Source organism: Semicossyphus pulcher, unplaced genomic scaffold (genome assembly GCF_022749685.1).
Source record: "Semicossyphus pulcher isolate SPU_LCO1_2020_fin unplaced genomic scaffold, fSemPul1.0.p SCAF_19, whole genome shotgun sequence".
Taxonomy (NCBI): domain Eukaryota; kingdom Metazoa; phylum Chordata; class Actinopteri; order Labriformes; family Labridae; genus Semicossyphus; species Semicossyphus pulcher.
Genome location: NW_027211692.1, coordinates 10,873,771 through 10,891,839, shown reverse-complemented (window position 1 = coordinate 10,891,839; position 18,069 = coordinate 10,873,771). Strand labels below are relative to the sequence as shown.

At 42.0% G+C, this 18,069-nt stretch overlaps 1 protein-coding gene across 1 annotated transcript in view; it reads right to left on the bottom strand.

Moving 5' to 3' along the window:
- plch1 (phospholipase C, eta 1) overlaps positions 1–16,294 on the bottom strand; it is a 58,333-nt gene extending 42,039 nt beyond the window's left edge. The window contains exon 1 of the mRNA XM_069668817.1: positions 16,037–16,294. Within this exon, the coding sequence (XP_069524918.1) occupies positions 16,037–16,079 (43 nt within the window). The 5' untranslated portion in view covers positions 16,080–16,294. The remainder of the gene's footprint in view (positions 1–16,036) is intronic.
- Positions 16,295–18,069: the final 1,775 nt, after the last annotated feature.

Below are 18,069 nucleotides of genomic sequence, written 5' to 3'. Positions count from 1 at the left end.
TATCCTCATTAGTGGAGTGTGTGCGTGCCTGTGTGTTTATGTGTGTGTGATTATGTTTGTGTACGAGTGCATGTGTTGAGCTGCGCATTAGTGTGGATGTATCTCATGTTTTGCATGCAATATGTCTGTTTGAAAGCATTAGTACCAACATACAGCCCATCATTTTTACAGTACATAAAGAGCTGTACAACATCATCAAACGTTGATAAGTCATGGGAAGAAACTTTAATACTGAATTAGTAGAATTCACTTGATACGAGCTTGTGAAGTATTCCAGGCTGCAACCATGTACATGCATAGGCATCAGTCCAACTCTGTTTACAAGTCTGTGTTCACCCTCTCTTAAACATCACTTTGATATAGCTGAAGAGTAAACAGCCTGATCCCATTGTACTTAAAGGTATAATAAGGATTTTCCTAGAAAATTTAAATATAGACTTTCACAAATATAATATTATATAAATCATCACTTATGGGCCTCTATACATGTGTGCTGGTGAGTGTGTGTGCAGACCCTTGTGAGACCCTTCCCTCTGCATCTATTCTGTTGTTTTGCTTTGCACTGGACGTTTTCAGGAGGTGCGCTGTTGTGGTTCCCTGAGCCAATCACAGCGTATGGGTGAGTGTGGGAGTGGTTCAATTTAGCAACAGGGCCCCATTCAGACCGGCGAACATGGCGAAAGAGCGACGCAGAGTTGGCCTTCTTTCTGTTGAACAGGTAGGTGCCTCAAACCGGGCAGGACAAGCTCACCAACGGTTAGCATGCTAGCGCAGAGGTAACTGGTGGTTAGCAGGGTAGCCCAAAGGTAACCGTGATGCTGTTGGTGTTAGCTCGGCGGGGTGGGCGTGTTCTAGCATGAGTGAGAGTGAGAGTGAGCTTCTGGTGACGAAGAGCCCAGGAGGAGGGGCCCAGTTTGAATGTGTTGTCGACAAAATGCAAGGAAAAAAAACACTTATTATAGCTTTAATATAAGGGGCACTTAACTCATTTGATTTCACAATCTTGAAGTCTGATAAATATGCCATTGTTACCTTTCTTTTCTCTAATAAAATATCGAGCAGATGCATGACAACCATTCAAATTCTCATCCAGTATATCCTTTAACTACTACAGTGACAACAAAAGAGCTGTCAGCTTTACAGAGCTGCTGCGAGTTCAGTGACTCTCTTAAGGACACTATAATCAGGCAGATGCTTGTCAACTTTGTCAGGGCCTGGAGCCAAGTCCTAAAATTATTCTCTCGCAGTGAAATATGAAAAAAATACCAGAGTGCTCGTTTAGCTCAGCTGGTGGAGCAGGCGCCACATGAGCAGAGGCTACAGTCCTCGACGCACTGATCGCAGGTTCGACTCCTGGTCTGCCGATCACTTGGTGCGTATCATCCCCCACTATCTACTCCCCACACTCCCTGTCTGTCTTCAGCCATCTTATACAATAAAGGCAAAAAAAGCCAAAAGAAAGTGCACATCTTGAAAATGTTGATTTTGTAATGAGATGTCGAAGCAGCAGAGACTGAGATGTATAGAGCTCTAAAACAGCTGGATCCTGCACTTTTCTCTCTTTATCACTCTGTCTTTTATACAGAAAAACTATGAATACTGATTTAGATTGCTGCACAGCTCTGTTATATAATACTAGGCTACACCACTGCTTCCACCTAAGGGAGTCTTAAGATAGCCAGCAACTCATTTAGTGCTCTCCCAGACTGCCATAAAGGGAGGTGAGTACTACAGGGCATTACACTCCTCTACCAACTGTTCCTCAACGTGACTGTACTAAGATGTCAGTGTAACATAAACTAACATTTTGCTCTGCTCAAAAACCACACAGGCCTATTTACATATAACATAATCTCTATTTACAGATTCTACGTAGAAATGTAGAATCTGTACGCAGGGGCGTAGATCTTTTGTAAGGGAAGTGTTCTGGGTTTTTTTGTAGTACGCTTGTAGTCCAGGTAATATTGACCAGTCACATATCAGCAGGCTGCGGCGTATGCAGGAAAAACAGTCTGTGTGGAGAGCAAAAGCAGGCAGAATGTAACGGCATCCGTGCTCACATCAGCGTGATTTGACAACAATTTAGCTTCTTATTAATCTCTATAAACAGACATCTGCATGCTAACAGATAACAATCCGTTCTAGATCTAAAATTCAACTTGAGATAAATTCTCTTGACGCGGTGTCATGAAAGCCACTCAGCGTTCAGATTTCCCGACTTCCTCGAATGCATCAGAAATTATCAACTGACCTCCATTCAACCAACGAGCATTTTAAAAGTAGTTTTTTTCTCCTCTTGAGGACAGACCTGACAAAGCTTCAGTTTGACTTTTTACTAAACTGCTTCATGATGTTGAAATTTCTTCAACAAGCTTCTGTTTTTTTTTTTTCTGTAGCAATGCAGCACACGGGAAAGGAAGTCTTGACTGGAAGTCATTTATCGCTAACCGTCGGCTATATGCCCAGCATGTTCACCGCTGTCCCCAGAGGCTATATCGTCGTCACCGATGAGCACCACAGAACACCTGTATCAAATCGGCAGGAGGGAACATAGAGCATGCCTCTCCGTTATCATGTGCAATTGTTCTGTTCTAATACGTCTATTATACAACTTTTGATATCATGTGCAATATTACTTTTCAAACACTAGTATTTCCCACTGGATTAATAAAGTTCTTCTGACTGTTTCAACAGAAAACCAGTCATACTACAAGAATTAGATTGCATGCTTCAGATGATTCCCACAACTGAATGTGTTAACGTAGTTCTGCATGCATGCATTTAATCCCAAATGTGTTTTTTCTTTTGCATAAAATCAAAAGCATGCTAGGTTGGAGAAACTGGCGAGGGACCCAAGTGACTCAAAGTCTTCAGGGTAAACTACAAACTGCAGCAGCCTGTTAGCCTCTTGGTAAAATTAGAAATACAAAATGTTCTAAGTTGTAGGACATTTGTAATCCTTCCTTATAAGGACACACACACAAAAAAAACCATAAGAAAGGCAGATTCTGGGAGGACATGGGTGATTATCTTCAAAGACAACTACTGTCAAACCTCTCATGGATTAAAAACACTGTTTAAGAACACTTAGAGCTCCCACTGAGTCCTTGTTAACGCGCGCTCTGTCCTGAGGAAAGACTCAGACTGACACAGATTTTATTCTCAGTATTCCTGGAGTCATAGATGCTCACTTCAGGGACGGTATTATACACACACGCACAGGCATGAGCACATGAACCTGAGCCTGAACCTGTCCATTATTTCCCAAGACAAATCATGAATGCGCTGATGGTCACACATGCTGCCATGATGGTAGCACGATCCCGTACGTGGGAAGAGAAACAAGCAGCCATGTAAATAAAACAGTGAACTTGGTGTCTGATTTCCTTCGGGATTCTCACTTTCTCACACATCACTGTTGGTTTACCGAGACGGGTTTCCAACTGGGCTTCCTGAGAAGGATCCACTCAAGGTCAAGGTAAACCAAAAGTCCAGGTAGCTGTTTTGTATGCAGCAATTCACTGGTAAACAGAATGTGCCTGTTGTATAGTGATACAGAGATCTGGTAGCATGAGGTTTATCTGAGATTAGTGGTTACAAAGGTCGCCTTTTAAAGCACACTACAGCTGCTACACTGGATTGTTTAAGTACAATGGATTATTGATGTAAACATCTGATTTGAAACACTAAAGGCGTATAAAAAAGAGCAGTTGTAAATAAAATGAACTCGTCTTTTTTTAAATGAAAAATGTCGAGAAAAGGGACGCTGGTTTAGCTCAGCTGGTGGAGCAGGCGCTCCATGCACAGAGGCTATGGTCTCCGATGCAGCAGCTGCAGGCTCAACTCCCGCCCTCTGCACTTTGCTGCATGTCATCCTCCACTCTCTTCTCCCAGTATGTCCTGTCTCACTTTAGCTGTCCTATCTGATAAATGGCAAAATGGACAAAAAATATTGTGTTAAAAAAGAGAAATGTCAAAAAAAAAAAAAAAGGTTTAAAAGAGAATCCATCTTATTTGGCCTGACGAGGGCAGCCAAATTTGCGTTAAACCCAGCATGTAGGCTACACATTACCACTTAAAGCTGAAATTGCTAGCAAACAGTTGCCTACTTACACATCCATCGAACACATACCATCATTTAGATTCAGGTTTTTGTCTACCTGTTGAATATGCACCAATCAGCCATAACAGTATGACCACCTGCCTAATATTGAGTATGTCCCCATTTTGCCGCCAAAACAGCCCTGACCTGTCGAAGCATGGACTCCACCAGACCTCTAAAGGTATGCTGAGGTATCTGGCACCAAGACGTTAGCAGCAGATCCTTTCAGTCCCGTAAGTTGCGATGCGGGGCCTCCATGGATCGGACTTGTTTGATCGCACATCCCACAGACGCTCTTTTGGATTGAGATCTCGGGAATTTGACGGTCAATGCTCTGACCCGGTCGTCCTGCCATCACAATTTGTTGGATGGAAAAAGCTTTAGCTTTAGCTGCTAAATGTTCATTAGCTTGTTTGGATCTTTCTCTTGTTTGCTGCCGGACATGTAGAGTACAGAGCATGTATCAGTGCTATATTGCAGAAAATGGGTGTCTTTGGCAGCAGGAATTATTAGTACTGCTCGATTCTGGGCCACAAAACAAAAACAAAGAGCTGGAAGACGCTAAAAAGCTGGCAAAAATTGCAGAATTGGATGATATTTCTCTGTTGGCTTTTCACTGTGAGTTAGCCCTTACACATTTAACACTTTAATTTAATCCATTGTTAATATAAGTATTGATAAGGGGTGCTGGTTTAGCTCAGTGGGTAGAGCAGGTTCCCCATATACAGAGGCTACAGTCCTCGACGCAGCACAGCCCCCTTTAGAAGGAAGCAATTTGCAACTGCAGTCTGTTGCATGTCATTACTTGTGAAGCACTTCATATTCTATATCGAGCTTTGAGTTAAGTTTTGTGATTTATCATACAAATTATATGCTCATTTATCATATTGGAGGATTGAATAAAAGCTCATATTGTACGATGGTATACTATATAGTGTTGTTAGACGTCTTCAGAGCTGCAGAAAATAACGAGACAATGAGGCCACAGAGAGACACGGGAAGAAGAATTAATCATAAACAAGAACACGGGCCTTGCTGCATTATTTATCTCATATAGCCACTTGTGAAATTCATAGCTTCATTAAGGACAGAATTCATCAGCGGTCGCTGTCGAATGTGATTTCACCGTCGCATTGATCATATCCACACTCCCTGCTCCGGTGAACAGGCGTGTCTTTCTCTTTTTCCGTCTACAAAATCATTGACTCACACTCGACGAGCTTCCAGCGGCACTTCTGCAGTGCGCCGATATCTAACATGATAAATCAGGCCCAAAGTGAATAAATGCTGCTCACTGTCACCGGAGAGAACATGCCCATTCTCCCACAATTCCCCTGGAGTATAAATATGTAAAAGGGTTTTTCCAAAAGGCAGTCAGATATATTTCACAGCAGAAAGCTGAAAGGGAATATAGAAGTCTGCTTTTTTATTCATGCAGGCAGCTCTCAAGAAATACAGGACTGTCGTGTATGGGTTTCATCTCTGTGTGTGTCGGTTTCTTTGAGTCAAAACTTAAAAAGAGTCGACACACACCCGTCTGTCGGTGCTCTGGTTGTCTATCTATCCTCTGTAATCCTTGACATTTCTGCAGGCCTTCTCCACACTCTTGACTCTCAAGCAGCAATGATAAGGATCATTGAGAGTCAAATCTCAAACCGAGTCAGGGTGAAGACTGCAAAGCAGAAGAGGTAAAAAAAAAAAGAGGCTGTCTCGTAATCGAAGAATGAGAACGAATGCTAGTGGCTCTCAGAAGAGCCATTAAATCAAAAGATCACGCTCTTCACACCTTCAAATCCATCTAATATCCCACTCTCCCTCAGGCATCAATGCCCACACCGTCAGAGAATGAGGATTTAGATTTACTGTTGAGTTAAAACCATTCATGTTAGTATCTGTCTTGCAGAACAAATGAATACAGTGTCTTCTTAACCCCATTTGGCATTTATATGCAGGTGATCTCCAGGTGTCTGTGGCTGAGGAATCTGTGCAAATTCCCTCCACGCAATCTGACAGAAAAGGACTCAAAAGACACGATAAATCCAACCAAGTGGAAAAAAATTTGATTTTCAGCTCGGTAAGAGAATAAAATAATATGTATAATATTCAAGTATCTTTTTCTTTGTCTACTTTTTAGGCTTCTTTAACTTTTGAGTGAAGAACAGTCTGCATGCGTGTGTGTTTGTGTGCGTGCACGTCTAAAAAACTCATCTGTGTCGGCGCAGAGCAGAGAGAGCAGATCAAAGCCGTGTCTCGCCACAGAGGCCCGGGCAAATCAAACATATTTTAATAGGGTGGGTGACGGAGTCGCATCTGTGATAACCTGATGAACAAAGCTCGACCTCACTTAGATCCATACAATACAGGTCAGGCCGGAACAGCAAACAATGGCAGCAGTTTTCATTCATCGTTTTAAAGCTGAACTGAAATCTAAAGATGTCCTCTCATGCATCTTTGCAACATCATTTGGTAACGCTTTATATTTAAGATCCTTGTAGTAAGCATTAGTTAATAGTTAATAAGACCTTTATAAGTCCTTATAAGATGCTTATTAACATTAGATATATGTTAATAAGACAATATAAGTGTTGATAATAGTACCATGATCATGTTTGTTAGATTATAAGATATTTATTACCACTCAGAAACTATTTTAAAGCATAATTAACTATTAATAAGCACATAGTTAATTGATCATTATTGCATAATAAAGTATGTATTAATCTTAATAAAGTAACTGTAAAGGCTTAAAAATGGCATAATAAGATTCAATGAATGAGTTTTTAATGCTATTATAAACAATTATTACGACACTTATAAGGCGTTTATTAACACTCTTAAGCTGTCTATAAATTGTTTAAAGTTTAAGTGCTTATAAATGTCTTATTCTTTACAGTTACTTTAATAAGATTAATACATACTTTATGATTATTCTTATTATTATTATTATTATGCAGTTATTATCAATTAACTATGTGCTTATTAACAGTTAAATATGCTTTAAAATTGTATACAAGTTTCTTATTAGTGTTTATAAATGTCTAATAATCTAACAATAAACATGATCATGATAGTATTATTAACACATATAGTCTTATTAACATATAGCTAATGTTAATAAGCATCTTATAAGAACTTATAAGGGTCTTATTACCTATTAATTAATGCTTATTACAAGTTACCTAATTTCTATGATTTTATTATCAGTTATAGCCAATATTTGAATCCTGCATGACACCTTTGTTAGCGTTTGTTTTGGGGTGAAAGCTGAAACGGACAACAGTCCAAGTTTTACCATAATTTATTCAGAACGACATACATTCATATTCAGCAGCATCTGCCTGATCCTTCATGCACTATTCATGTGACATAAGGCACCAACACCCCAACTCTCCCAGCCAGTTTGACTGTTGATGAAACAACAAACACTGCAATCAACCTGATATAAAACAGTCTGAACGGAGGCGTGGCGTCCTCATTTTTCACTTACTGCTCATTGAAGGTTTGTTTTGTGTGGAGAAGTTAAATCAAGATGTGATTCCACAGGATAAATTGAATGACATTTACACATAATTGTCCCTATAATGCACAGAAATCGACACAAACAAGTCTTCTCCTGCATGTATTGAGCAACAACTCATTAAGACGTCTGCAGGTTCAAAGTTGTGGTTTGCAGGAAGTGAGCGGTTCAATCATCCTGGGGATACTCTGATACATAAACATAAGCTCCTGCTCTTTTCCTGTGATATAAATAGCAGCAGGCGATGTGTTCAATATGCAATATGTTTGGACACACACACACACACACATCTACTTTGTAGAAAACAGAGTAATAAAACACAAGGATTAGACATTTTTAGATAAGATATGTGCATTTAAGCGTTGAGAAGTGTAAAATCCACATGAATAAAAGGCTCTTACTTTTATCAGTGAGTCTTAATGGGTTTTTTACTGCAAGGCATGCCCAATGATAGTGTGCAAAGTCACACACACACACACACACACACACTCACACTCATACATTAACTTACCAATTTGTGTGAGCCTGCATTTCTGTGGCACAGCAAAGGAGCCGCTAATGTGGTAGACGTTACGAGCCAGGAGAGTCGCCACGGTTAACACGGCAGATTTTTTACCCGGACCATAAATAAAAGACGATTTTTCTTTATGAGCAGAACAAAAAAGAGACGAACAGATTTCCTCCATTTCCTCCACAGAAAATAAGAAGCCTGTAGGAGTCTTTCTCAGCTCAGTCCCAGCGTGCAGCACACTCAGCTCCACCTGTAGCTGCAGAGTCTGAAAAACACTTTTACTTCTCCTTACATCAGACTCGACCGACGGTCCAGACCGGCTTCAGACAGCAAGTCTCCAAACTCCAAACAACAAACAAGCACCCCAAAAAACTCCTGCTGTTCGCCCTGCTCTGATCCGTCCTCTGATCTGTGGCGGCTCCTTCAACTCTTCCCTCTGAAAACACACACACTTTCCCACCTGTCTGCGGGTCTCCTCTCCTGCCCGCTGCCGTGCCCAGCCACCTCTCTCTGATGTTCACGACTCGCTCGGAACATGTGCTGCTGTGTCAGTTCGACTGCCAACATGCTCCCCTGATGTTCTGCATATATGAGCTCATGTATTGTTGTTTGTGGAGTGATTATGAGGAGGAGGGGGAGAGTGCAGCAGATGTGTGTCTCTGCATATCGTCTGGGTTTCATTAGGGTCAACCACCAGGTTATGAGGATAAGAACGATGACATGACATTCATGATAATGCACTATAAAAGGAAGACTTAATGGGTTGACATGTGGGACATGTGTGTGCGGGTGTTTGTGTGTTCTACAGGAAGAGTCTGCACATCTGTCCATCTTGCACTAAATGCTCTTCTAGTTCACGCAGGCGTCACTCCCCTGAGGGTGAACTCCTCTTCAAACGTGATCAACTATGGGAACTGACATTTAAATGTATTAGATCATACAAACATAAAGACCCCATTCTGAGGGAGCATCACAATACAAGAAGAGTAAAATGATTCCACCCACAGGGCCTTTTCCTGGAATAAAACACAAATGGATGCATCCCCATTATTTTTTAAGCTTATTTTTTGGGCCATTTTCGTCTGTATTTATACAGACGAAAATCACAGAAAATAACAGCTGCAGCGAGACAGGAAATATGGGGAGAGGAGAGTGGGGGATGACGTGCAGCAAAGGGCCGAGGGCAGGAGTCAAGCCTTTGGCTGCTGCATCGAGGGCTGTAGCCTCTGTATGTGAGGGCGCCAGCTCTACCCACTGAGCTAAACCAGCACCCCGTTTATTTGCAGTTTTATTGATGCCAGGCACAGCTGTGCGCAATGGAGAAGAAAAGCTGAATGCTTTTTAAGTAGGAGGGGTAGACCAATCATATCAGCCTTTAAAAGAAGCGACAGGTAGAAAAAAGGGAGGTGAGAAGAAAAGAATGTAGATCCTGAAAACTAGTAGTACGGAAGCCCTTAACGGACATGCATCCATACATTTTATTATTACTCCGTTTTCCCGTGATAACGAGTTATTTCTGGTCGTTTTCTCGAGATCTCGACTTATTTTTCTTGTTATCACGAGATAACAAAGCTGGTTTTCCCAAATAAAGAGGAAGCTTGTGTTTATTGGTGCAGCAGAGCTGGTTGGTTTTAGTTGTGCAAACAAGTGATGAATGATAATTAGTAAAATATTAAAACTCCAAGGTTCTTCTTCTCCTTTGCATATTAAAAAACACTTAGTCACGTCCTTAAAGTCTAAAGAATTCAAACCCCTTATAAAGCATTATGTATCACATTTAAAGATTATGTTTTTGGCCTTTATATACCTTTATTAAGTGAGAGGACAGTGGAGGGTGGGGGATGACACGCGGCAGGTAGCAGAGGGTGGGGGTCGAGCCCAGGGCCGCCACATCGGGGACTATAGCCTCATTGATTGGGCCGTGCAGCTTAACCGCTGAGCTGAACCAGCACCCAAAGTAAAAAATTAAAGTGGTAAATCTCAGTAAATATCTCAGTTTTGTTTTCTTTGGCGGCACCCGGTGATAAACAGTAATTGCGGGAGCACGCTTCCCAGATATCCAAACAGTGTCGCATATGTAACACACTTGCAGAGACCGGAAAAGCAGCCGCTTAGCTCCACCTACCCTCTCTGGCAGACCAACCACTGCTGGATGGAAAATACGTCACTAAGTGGGCACTGTTTGTGATTTTTTCCGTGAAAGCCGCACCAGGACAGGGTTTCATGATCTGCATATAGTCAAAGACTGTCGGCAGTAGCAGCTGCATTTGTGAAGTGAGCTGGTTCTGAAAACATGAGGAGTGTCTCTGCTTCCACAAGATGCACTAACGCAGCTTTTATTCAGGTGCAGCAAAAAGCCTGCAGACATAAAGAGGAGAAAGAAGCAATAATGGTTCAAATTCAGGGAATAATGTCAGCCTTTTTCTACGGGAAAGTGTTTTCAGTGGCATAAAATAGCCCGACTTTCCAATCCTTGAAGGTAGATTTTACCACAAGCACACAAACCCAAAGAGTCCAAAAATACCCCCGCTTGTAACGGCATTACACGGCAGTGATGTAACGGAAAAAATCAAATAAGGGAGAGTAGAATTTTACACTAATAGAAATGGATCTGAAGAGGGATGCAGGTCTCAGGCCAGCTGGGTTTGTAGTGGAATGATGTGATTGGTGCAGAGGGTGAGTGTAAAAAGCTTTTAGAATTGTTCAGGGGGCAAAGTCAATTGTTGCTGCTTGAAAACAAAAATCCACAAGCGGTCCAACAAAAAAAATCAGACTGTGCATCCACATGAAAAATTAAGCTTCAAGAGTTTATATCAACAGACCAGTGCAAAGACGATGACTGTAAATTACACCACATGTAATCCTATCTCATCTTTGTACACAGACTCATGATATTGGGTTATGTCATCCAGTCTCCACTCTGTTAACACTGTTTTCTCTGTGGACATTCAACAGCATATGAAATTAAGTGAGTCAGGCGCACAGCTCTGTGACCGACGATGACTTCTGGATGAATGTGAGGGGAAATCAGGCCACACCATGCTGGGACAAACGGCACAAGCACATTTGTGACAGTCCGGATCTCAAGTCTTAAAACCAAAACACTGTCGACTGCTCCACTCGCACGAGGCCCAACAAAGTGACAACTGCATATTTACTCAAGCATGAGAATCATACAAGAGCAAAGAGTGTTTCTTTTATTCATTTTGTCAGTGCAGTCAGTGTTTCTGTTCAGAGTCATAGAGGCCTGAAGCTTTTCCCAACATGCATTACAGGTGGAGGGCAGCCTGAATCACTCGTCAGTCAGGGCTAACACAGATAGACAGACATTCACGTTCATCCCAGTGGGACAGCTGGAGTCTCTAATCAACCTCATGTTCGTAACTGGAAGGAAACAAAGACATGATGCAGATTGTTTGAGAAGGGTTGGAGCGGGTCACTCAGCCATGATGTTAATTTGGGCCTTTTCTCTACTGGCATTCATTAAGCACTCTTGTTATAGTTAATGTTTGGTTAAGTTTTAACTACATGGTGGGTGTTAGGAAAAAACTCCCACTCATGGTTATAAAAAACGAATGTTGACGATGGTTGGAAAATAGGATTTGTGCACCCAAACCAACGAACGTCCCTCTTGAGAGGTCGAGAGCACTTCAACATCTCTCTACTTCTGCCTTTGCTCTTGAGAGGAAACATCATCATTCACTCAACCACAAGAGGTCACTTGTAAGGAAAATGTAAACAAGGGCACGCCTGCGGCATAGAGGTGAAGACACTGACCTTTAACTGCAACATCCCTCTGAATGGAGACTTTTGTTGAATCTCTATTTCCCTCATTTCCTTTCAAGTCTCTGCCGTTGTACTATCTACAAAAAGTCTAACATGCCCAAATGGTAGAAGAATAACTGATGCTGTAATCGAGACACGGCTCCAAGGATGGCTGTAATGGTCTGTCAGTCCACCTCTGAGCCAGATAGATATATCTATCACTGGCTGAATTGTCATGATGGTTCCTAGACAATGTTTTGAAATGACCTCAGTGACTCCTGAACTTTTCCTTCTGCAGTTTAAATTTCAGTGCTTTATAGAAATATCTCTGAGCATTGCATAGATTGCTGTGAAACGTGGTACACACATTCATGGTTCCCATGGTGTTTACGACTGAACGCCCCAAAAAACTAATTTATTATGTCACAATTCTCAACTCTTTTACAAGTCATTCCCAGCAGATATACTTCATATTAAGTGCTAATTAGCAGTTTTTTAAAGACCAAAATGGCAAACAGAAATATAATACGTGCTAAACATGCTAGCATTATCATTGTTCGTATGTTAGAATATCAATTGATGTGAGCATTTGACTAAAGTAGTTCAAGTTTTTTAAGTGGTAACACGCTACACCGAAATGGCAAACATGGTAAGCATTATACCTGCTAAACATGCTAGCACTATCATGTTTGATATGTTAGCATAACAAGTTTTTCTAATGTTTTAGTGACAAGCTAAACAAAAGTGGCAAACATAATTATAGGCCTACCTGCTACAAATGTTAGCATTATCATGTTAAGTATGTTAGCTTATCAATTGATTTCAGCATTTTACTCAAGTATTTTAAGTGTTTTAGTTGTAACATGCTAAACCAAAATGGCACACATAAACCTTATACCAGCTAAAATGCTAGCATTGTCATGTTAAGTATGTTAGCATATCAATTGATTTGAGCATTTAGCTCAAGTGTTTCAAGTGTTTTTGTGCTAACCTACTAAACCAAAATGGCAAGCATAAACTTTACACCTGCTAAAAATGCTAGTATTGTCATGTTTGGTATGTTAGCATGTAAACTGATTTGAGCATTTAGCTCAAGTAGTTTAAGTTTTTTAGTGGTTACATGCTAAACCAAAATGGCAAACATGTTTAAAATGTTATGCGCTAAACATACTAGCATCTTGTTAGGTACGTTAGCATATCATTTGATGTGAGCATTCAGCTAATCTAGCCTCCTCAGCTGCTAGCATGGCTGTACACTCAAGGATTAGAGGTTTTCATAATCATTCCTGCCTACGTTTACACTGTATGTATCATAAATGACAAAGAATCCTTAGTGACACTGATAAGCAGCTGCTGCTAACAATAGTGAATTCTTGTTTAAGGAACTGGCAGCATATCACTAGCAGTTTTTCCTCGCTATAGTTTCAGCTCTTCACACTCTAATGTCCAACCCGATTCACACCTCCAGGGACAAATTCCAATATAAATACCTTTTAAAGCGAACTAATTATACAAAACATGCACGCAAGAAGTCAAAAATACGTCGGCATACTCTCTCATTAGTGACATAAAAGGTTAGGAAACACAGGGAAAACACGCTCTTATCTCCCAGTCAGGCACTTCGCCTAATTAAGAGCGCTCAAGGAAGCAGCAACGTTACAAATGGGTTCCCAGGTCCCCTCCGGGAGCAGGGTGTGAAGCAGCACCGGAATAAAAATAAACACATGACAACTGCAGCATGATAATGCATTCACCAGAGATGCTACAGGGGGCTCCCCGAGTGGAGGAGTTCACTGCACAGACATCAAAGCAGGTACTGAAGCCTGAATGTGAGCGTGTGTGTGTGAGTGTGTGGGTGCATATGTGTGTGTGGGGGGGGAGTTTAAGTATTGATGTCGACTGTTTCTGCAAAGGATTCTTCTTTCTTCTTCCCGAACCCGGGCTGGATGACTGTGGGAAGGTGAAGATACAGTATCTTTGGCAGCAGAGCCAGACTGCTATGCAAACTTGTCTGATCTGAGCAGCTTCTGATGAGATGTGACGGCCTTACTGGTGCTACATTGCAGGACGGAGAAGAAGCCTAAAAGTGTCGGCTAAGTATATAAAGTGGACCGAGCTTGTGGGGAGCTTATTAACTGCTGAGTGGATCGAAGCCAAAGAAATGGTTATGGATAATTTGATTCCTATTTCTCGCTTACACAGAACACTATAAAAGCACTTTGAAACCTTCCAGCGGCGGTCATATATCGATGATAGCCTCAAGACTCCCAGCAGGTTTATCGTTCTTTAACATTCACATCCTTGATTGGAGGGAAAGAAAGGGTTGATGTGCCAGCGGCTAATTCAACATGCATGGAGATACAGTAACTCCTCGGCAGTGAAATTCAATGTAAATGCAAATTATGGCTCACGTGAAAAAAAGACAAAGAAGCGTGTTAATGTCCTCCTGAATATGAGAGATGTAGATGATTAATAATATATCAAATGTGACACATGTCAGCCGAACCGGAAAAAAACAGGTAAAAAGGAGAAGATGAGGAGACGTGGCTCGAGGTTCAGAATCAATATCCTGGAGAGTTTTATTTATATGAGGACCTGATTGGATATTCACTACCAGCTTTAGCCTCTTGAAGTTGGTGCAAAGGATGCATACCAAAAAGAATTGAGGGTTGATGCTCTCCCCTGAGAAGAGGAGGGGAGGAGGATGTTTGAAATTTGACTGATACACAATTAAGATTTTGATTTGAATCTTCATCTATTTGATCAGAAATTCAACACGTTTGGCACTCCCAGTATTCAGCACTGACACTTTGGTAGAAATAGTGTTAAGGAGCGGAAAGGGAGAGGAGATTGAAAATAGCAAGAAATCCTATAAAAATAGTGAAAAGAGCTGAAAGGATGACAGCGTGTTCCTGTGGTGGCAGTTAGCTGTTTCTCTGCCCTGGAGCCACATAAAAAAGACGGAAAGACAAAGGGGGGTGCTGAGATTCATCACCATCAGAACGGCAGACACGTGAGGAAAAACACATTTTACATGGAAAAGCCATTTCCTCCATGTGGAGGAGATTAGCAGCCATGCATGATCGTCCAAAACCTCTCCTCCTCCATCATGTTCTCGCCTTTTAGCAAAGGGATGATGATGGTGGCATGCACCTCTTCTGAGCACAAACGTTGCCAAAATGAATGAAGCGGTGGACCACTTGTCTATAATTTCTCTCCACCAGACATTCACAAAGATAAAGAGACACCAGGGCTGCCGGGGCCAAGACTGACAGACTGACTGCCAAACCTGCCAGTGATGCGCCACATTTTTGACAGCGTTCAACAGAGAGCGAAAGGGTTTCACTAATAGCCCTGGGACTGCTGGGGCTTCAGTTTTGCCATCAAAGCTCGACCCAAAGCTCTGTCACATTGTGCGGTGCTAACATGCCCTGCCTGGGTTTCAAGAGGCTCCTATTTCTGTCCAGTCCAGCTCTGCTACTGAGCTGTGGCATGTGGATTCGCTGTGTCAGTCTCTCAGGCATCTTCTTACCAAGGCGTTCAATGACAGAACTTATGAACATCTCAGACATTGTTAGATTTCTGTGAACAGATCAGAGGATGAAGGATTGTAAAGGATGTGGCAGGTTTACACCTATGTGCTCTATGCACTGAGGGCCGAGAAGTCAAAACGACAAATTAAGAGGCTTTTCTGCCCCCTAGTGACGAGTACAAAGGGGTATTTTCAGCACCAGGGACAGTGTCCTGCTGCTCCACTGCTGCTCTTCATCAAGAGCTCTCATATTAACTCACAACATCTGACATCCGTTTAGAAATCCACGCAGAACAATTCGACTGTGTCATACTATGTAATTAATTCTTATGCTTGTAATATCAATAAACATTTATTATTGCGCAATGAATCCCTCCTGCAAATTGACAATCCTCAATTAAGATCCCTCTTCTCAAGTGTGAGCAGCGTGGGGGATGCAATTTTTCCTCAACAACAAGCGCAAAGGAGAAATTACGCATGAGCATTCAGCTTGCTTGCAATATCAGAAGGCGTCCAAATGAATGCATGCACCACACACATATTTGAGTATCATATATAAGTGACAGATGAATAAACCAAACGCCCAAAAGCTGGAAAATGATCCCTTACCCTTTTCCAAACTGAGATTTCTGCAAACTTCGAGTTCTGCCATTTAGGTTGTTGCTCTCACACGCTCCCTCCATGCGTTTTGGGCATCATTTTTATATCCTGGTTGAAGCGGTGTGAAAAACAATGAAAACGTGCCTGACTGGTCATTATCTCCACGATGATTACACGTTCAAATAGTGTCACTTGTTTGTCCCAAAAATAAACGAGCCCAGAAACAAACTGCTCCTCAGCACCTGCCTCACTGAACGCTCTGCAGAGTCAAGCCTCTCACATCCACAGCCTCCGCGCGCACAGCCTCTCCTCTCACCAGGCACAACACAGAGGCAGAACGATAATCCGATTTCTCACGCGCTCGACTGAGAGTGGTTGTTAATAAGCAAGAGCGCGAGACTGGCGTGGATTGGGTGAGAGTGAATGATAGCGCGCGGAGCTGTGGCTTAGCCGCTTGAGTTGGCCATTTGGACATTTCATCAGCTTTGCCCGCCAGTCTGGTTCAGCGACAGTTTGAAAAGGAACTCTTGTCTCCCTGTTTTGGTTGTTTCTGATCAGTTTTTCCTCCGTGTATATCCGTGAGAAAGAAAAAGTCACCAGTGCGCAGGAACGCCAGCTATTTGACCCACTTTACGCTCCATATAACTCTGTCTTTCTCAGTTTAGGTATCGATGCTTCCTCAAAGAAACAGCTGGAAACAGGCTTCACGGAATAAGAAGGATGCCCCGGAGTCCCAAGAGAGCGACGGGGAGACAGAGAGCACGCAAGTTCTGCGTAAACATTAATTAACAGGTACTTTTTAAAAAATGTGTCTACGTGTGCGCGCGTGTGCGTGCGCGAGTCCAACCTCGAGTGTCTCGTCCTAGTTGAGTCAATTCGCTAATGAAAGTTTGGTCATTGTGGAGCTCCCAGATTAGTCCTGCTCATTGGTCCACATTAAAGCTATTTAATTTAGGATTGCAGGAGACAATTATAGCAGCACTGGGCGCGCGCGTGCACGTGTGTGTGTGTGTGTGTGTGTGTATGTGAAGTGAGTTCAAACACTACGAGCCAGAAGCCGGGGTTACCAAATCGATTCGTGCTGTCTGGAAGAACAGAAAAAAAAATCTGTGTGTGTGTGCGCGTGTGTGTTTATTCTACTCTTGAGTGTGAGTTTCCATGTATATGTTGTGTACTTGTAAGTATGTGAGGTTTGCCACTGATTGCTCACTTTGACTTCAGTGCAAATCTCTTTTCATCCACACCTGCCTGATGACAGACCGCCCCCGCTCCCCCTCCCCCCTTTTCTCACTCTGATTTATGTACCGTGGCCAAACAAAAACCATCAGCCACTCTGTCATTCACAAAAGACTGAAGACAACTGGGAGGAAGGGGAAAGAGGCAGAGCGAAGCAACCTCATGTGGAAATAAAGGGAAGACGAAGACAAAGAAATCTGTGTTAAAGTGGTTTCGGCCTGACAAGAAAAGAAGCTGTCACGGTCATGAAGTTTGGTAAGGATACAACGGGCAATTTATTCCCAGATAGCTTGTTCAGTTTCTCTTTCCTTTGCACATAATAGCTGTAGATTACCATCAGAATATGACATCTTAAATGGATCGCAAGGGCGTTGTGATCTCACTTTTATGGGACTTTATAAAAAAGCATTCTCATTTCATGCTCAGTAAGCTTTTCATTTTCTGGAAGAAGAGTCACTTTGGATTGAAGAAATGTATCTCAAAAAATAGGTAAAAATCCCATAAAAGCGATAATATCCTTTTTTCAAAGCATGACGGAAGACGAAGCGTCAATCATCAATCGGGTCAATCCATCATCCACAGCAGAGAGCGGAAGCAATCAAGCCTCATTTCTTCCATAGCAGCAGAAAAAACACTCGGTGTGAGGGAGCGGGATAAGGACCCTTGCTGTAAGTCAAGGTGAACTTTAAGTGGTCTGTGTGCTTTAGCTGCGACAGATTTGTCATTGATTTTATTTTTTTTGCAGGATCAGTCAGCGTGCAGCGTAACCGCCTCCAAACGTACATCCTGATAAATTGATACTATTA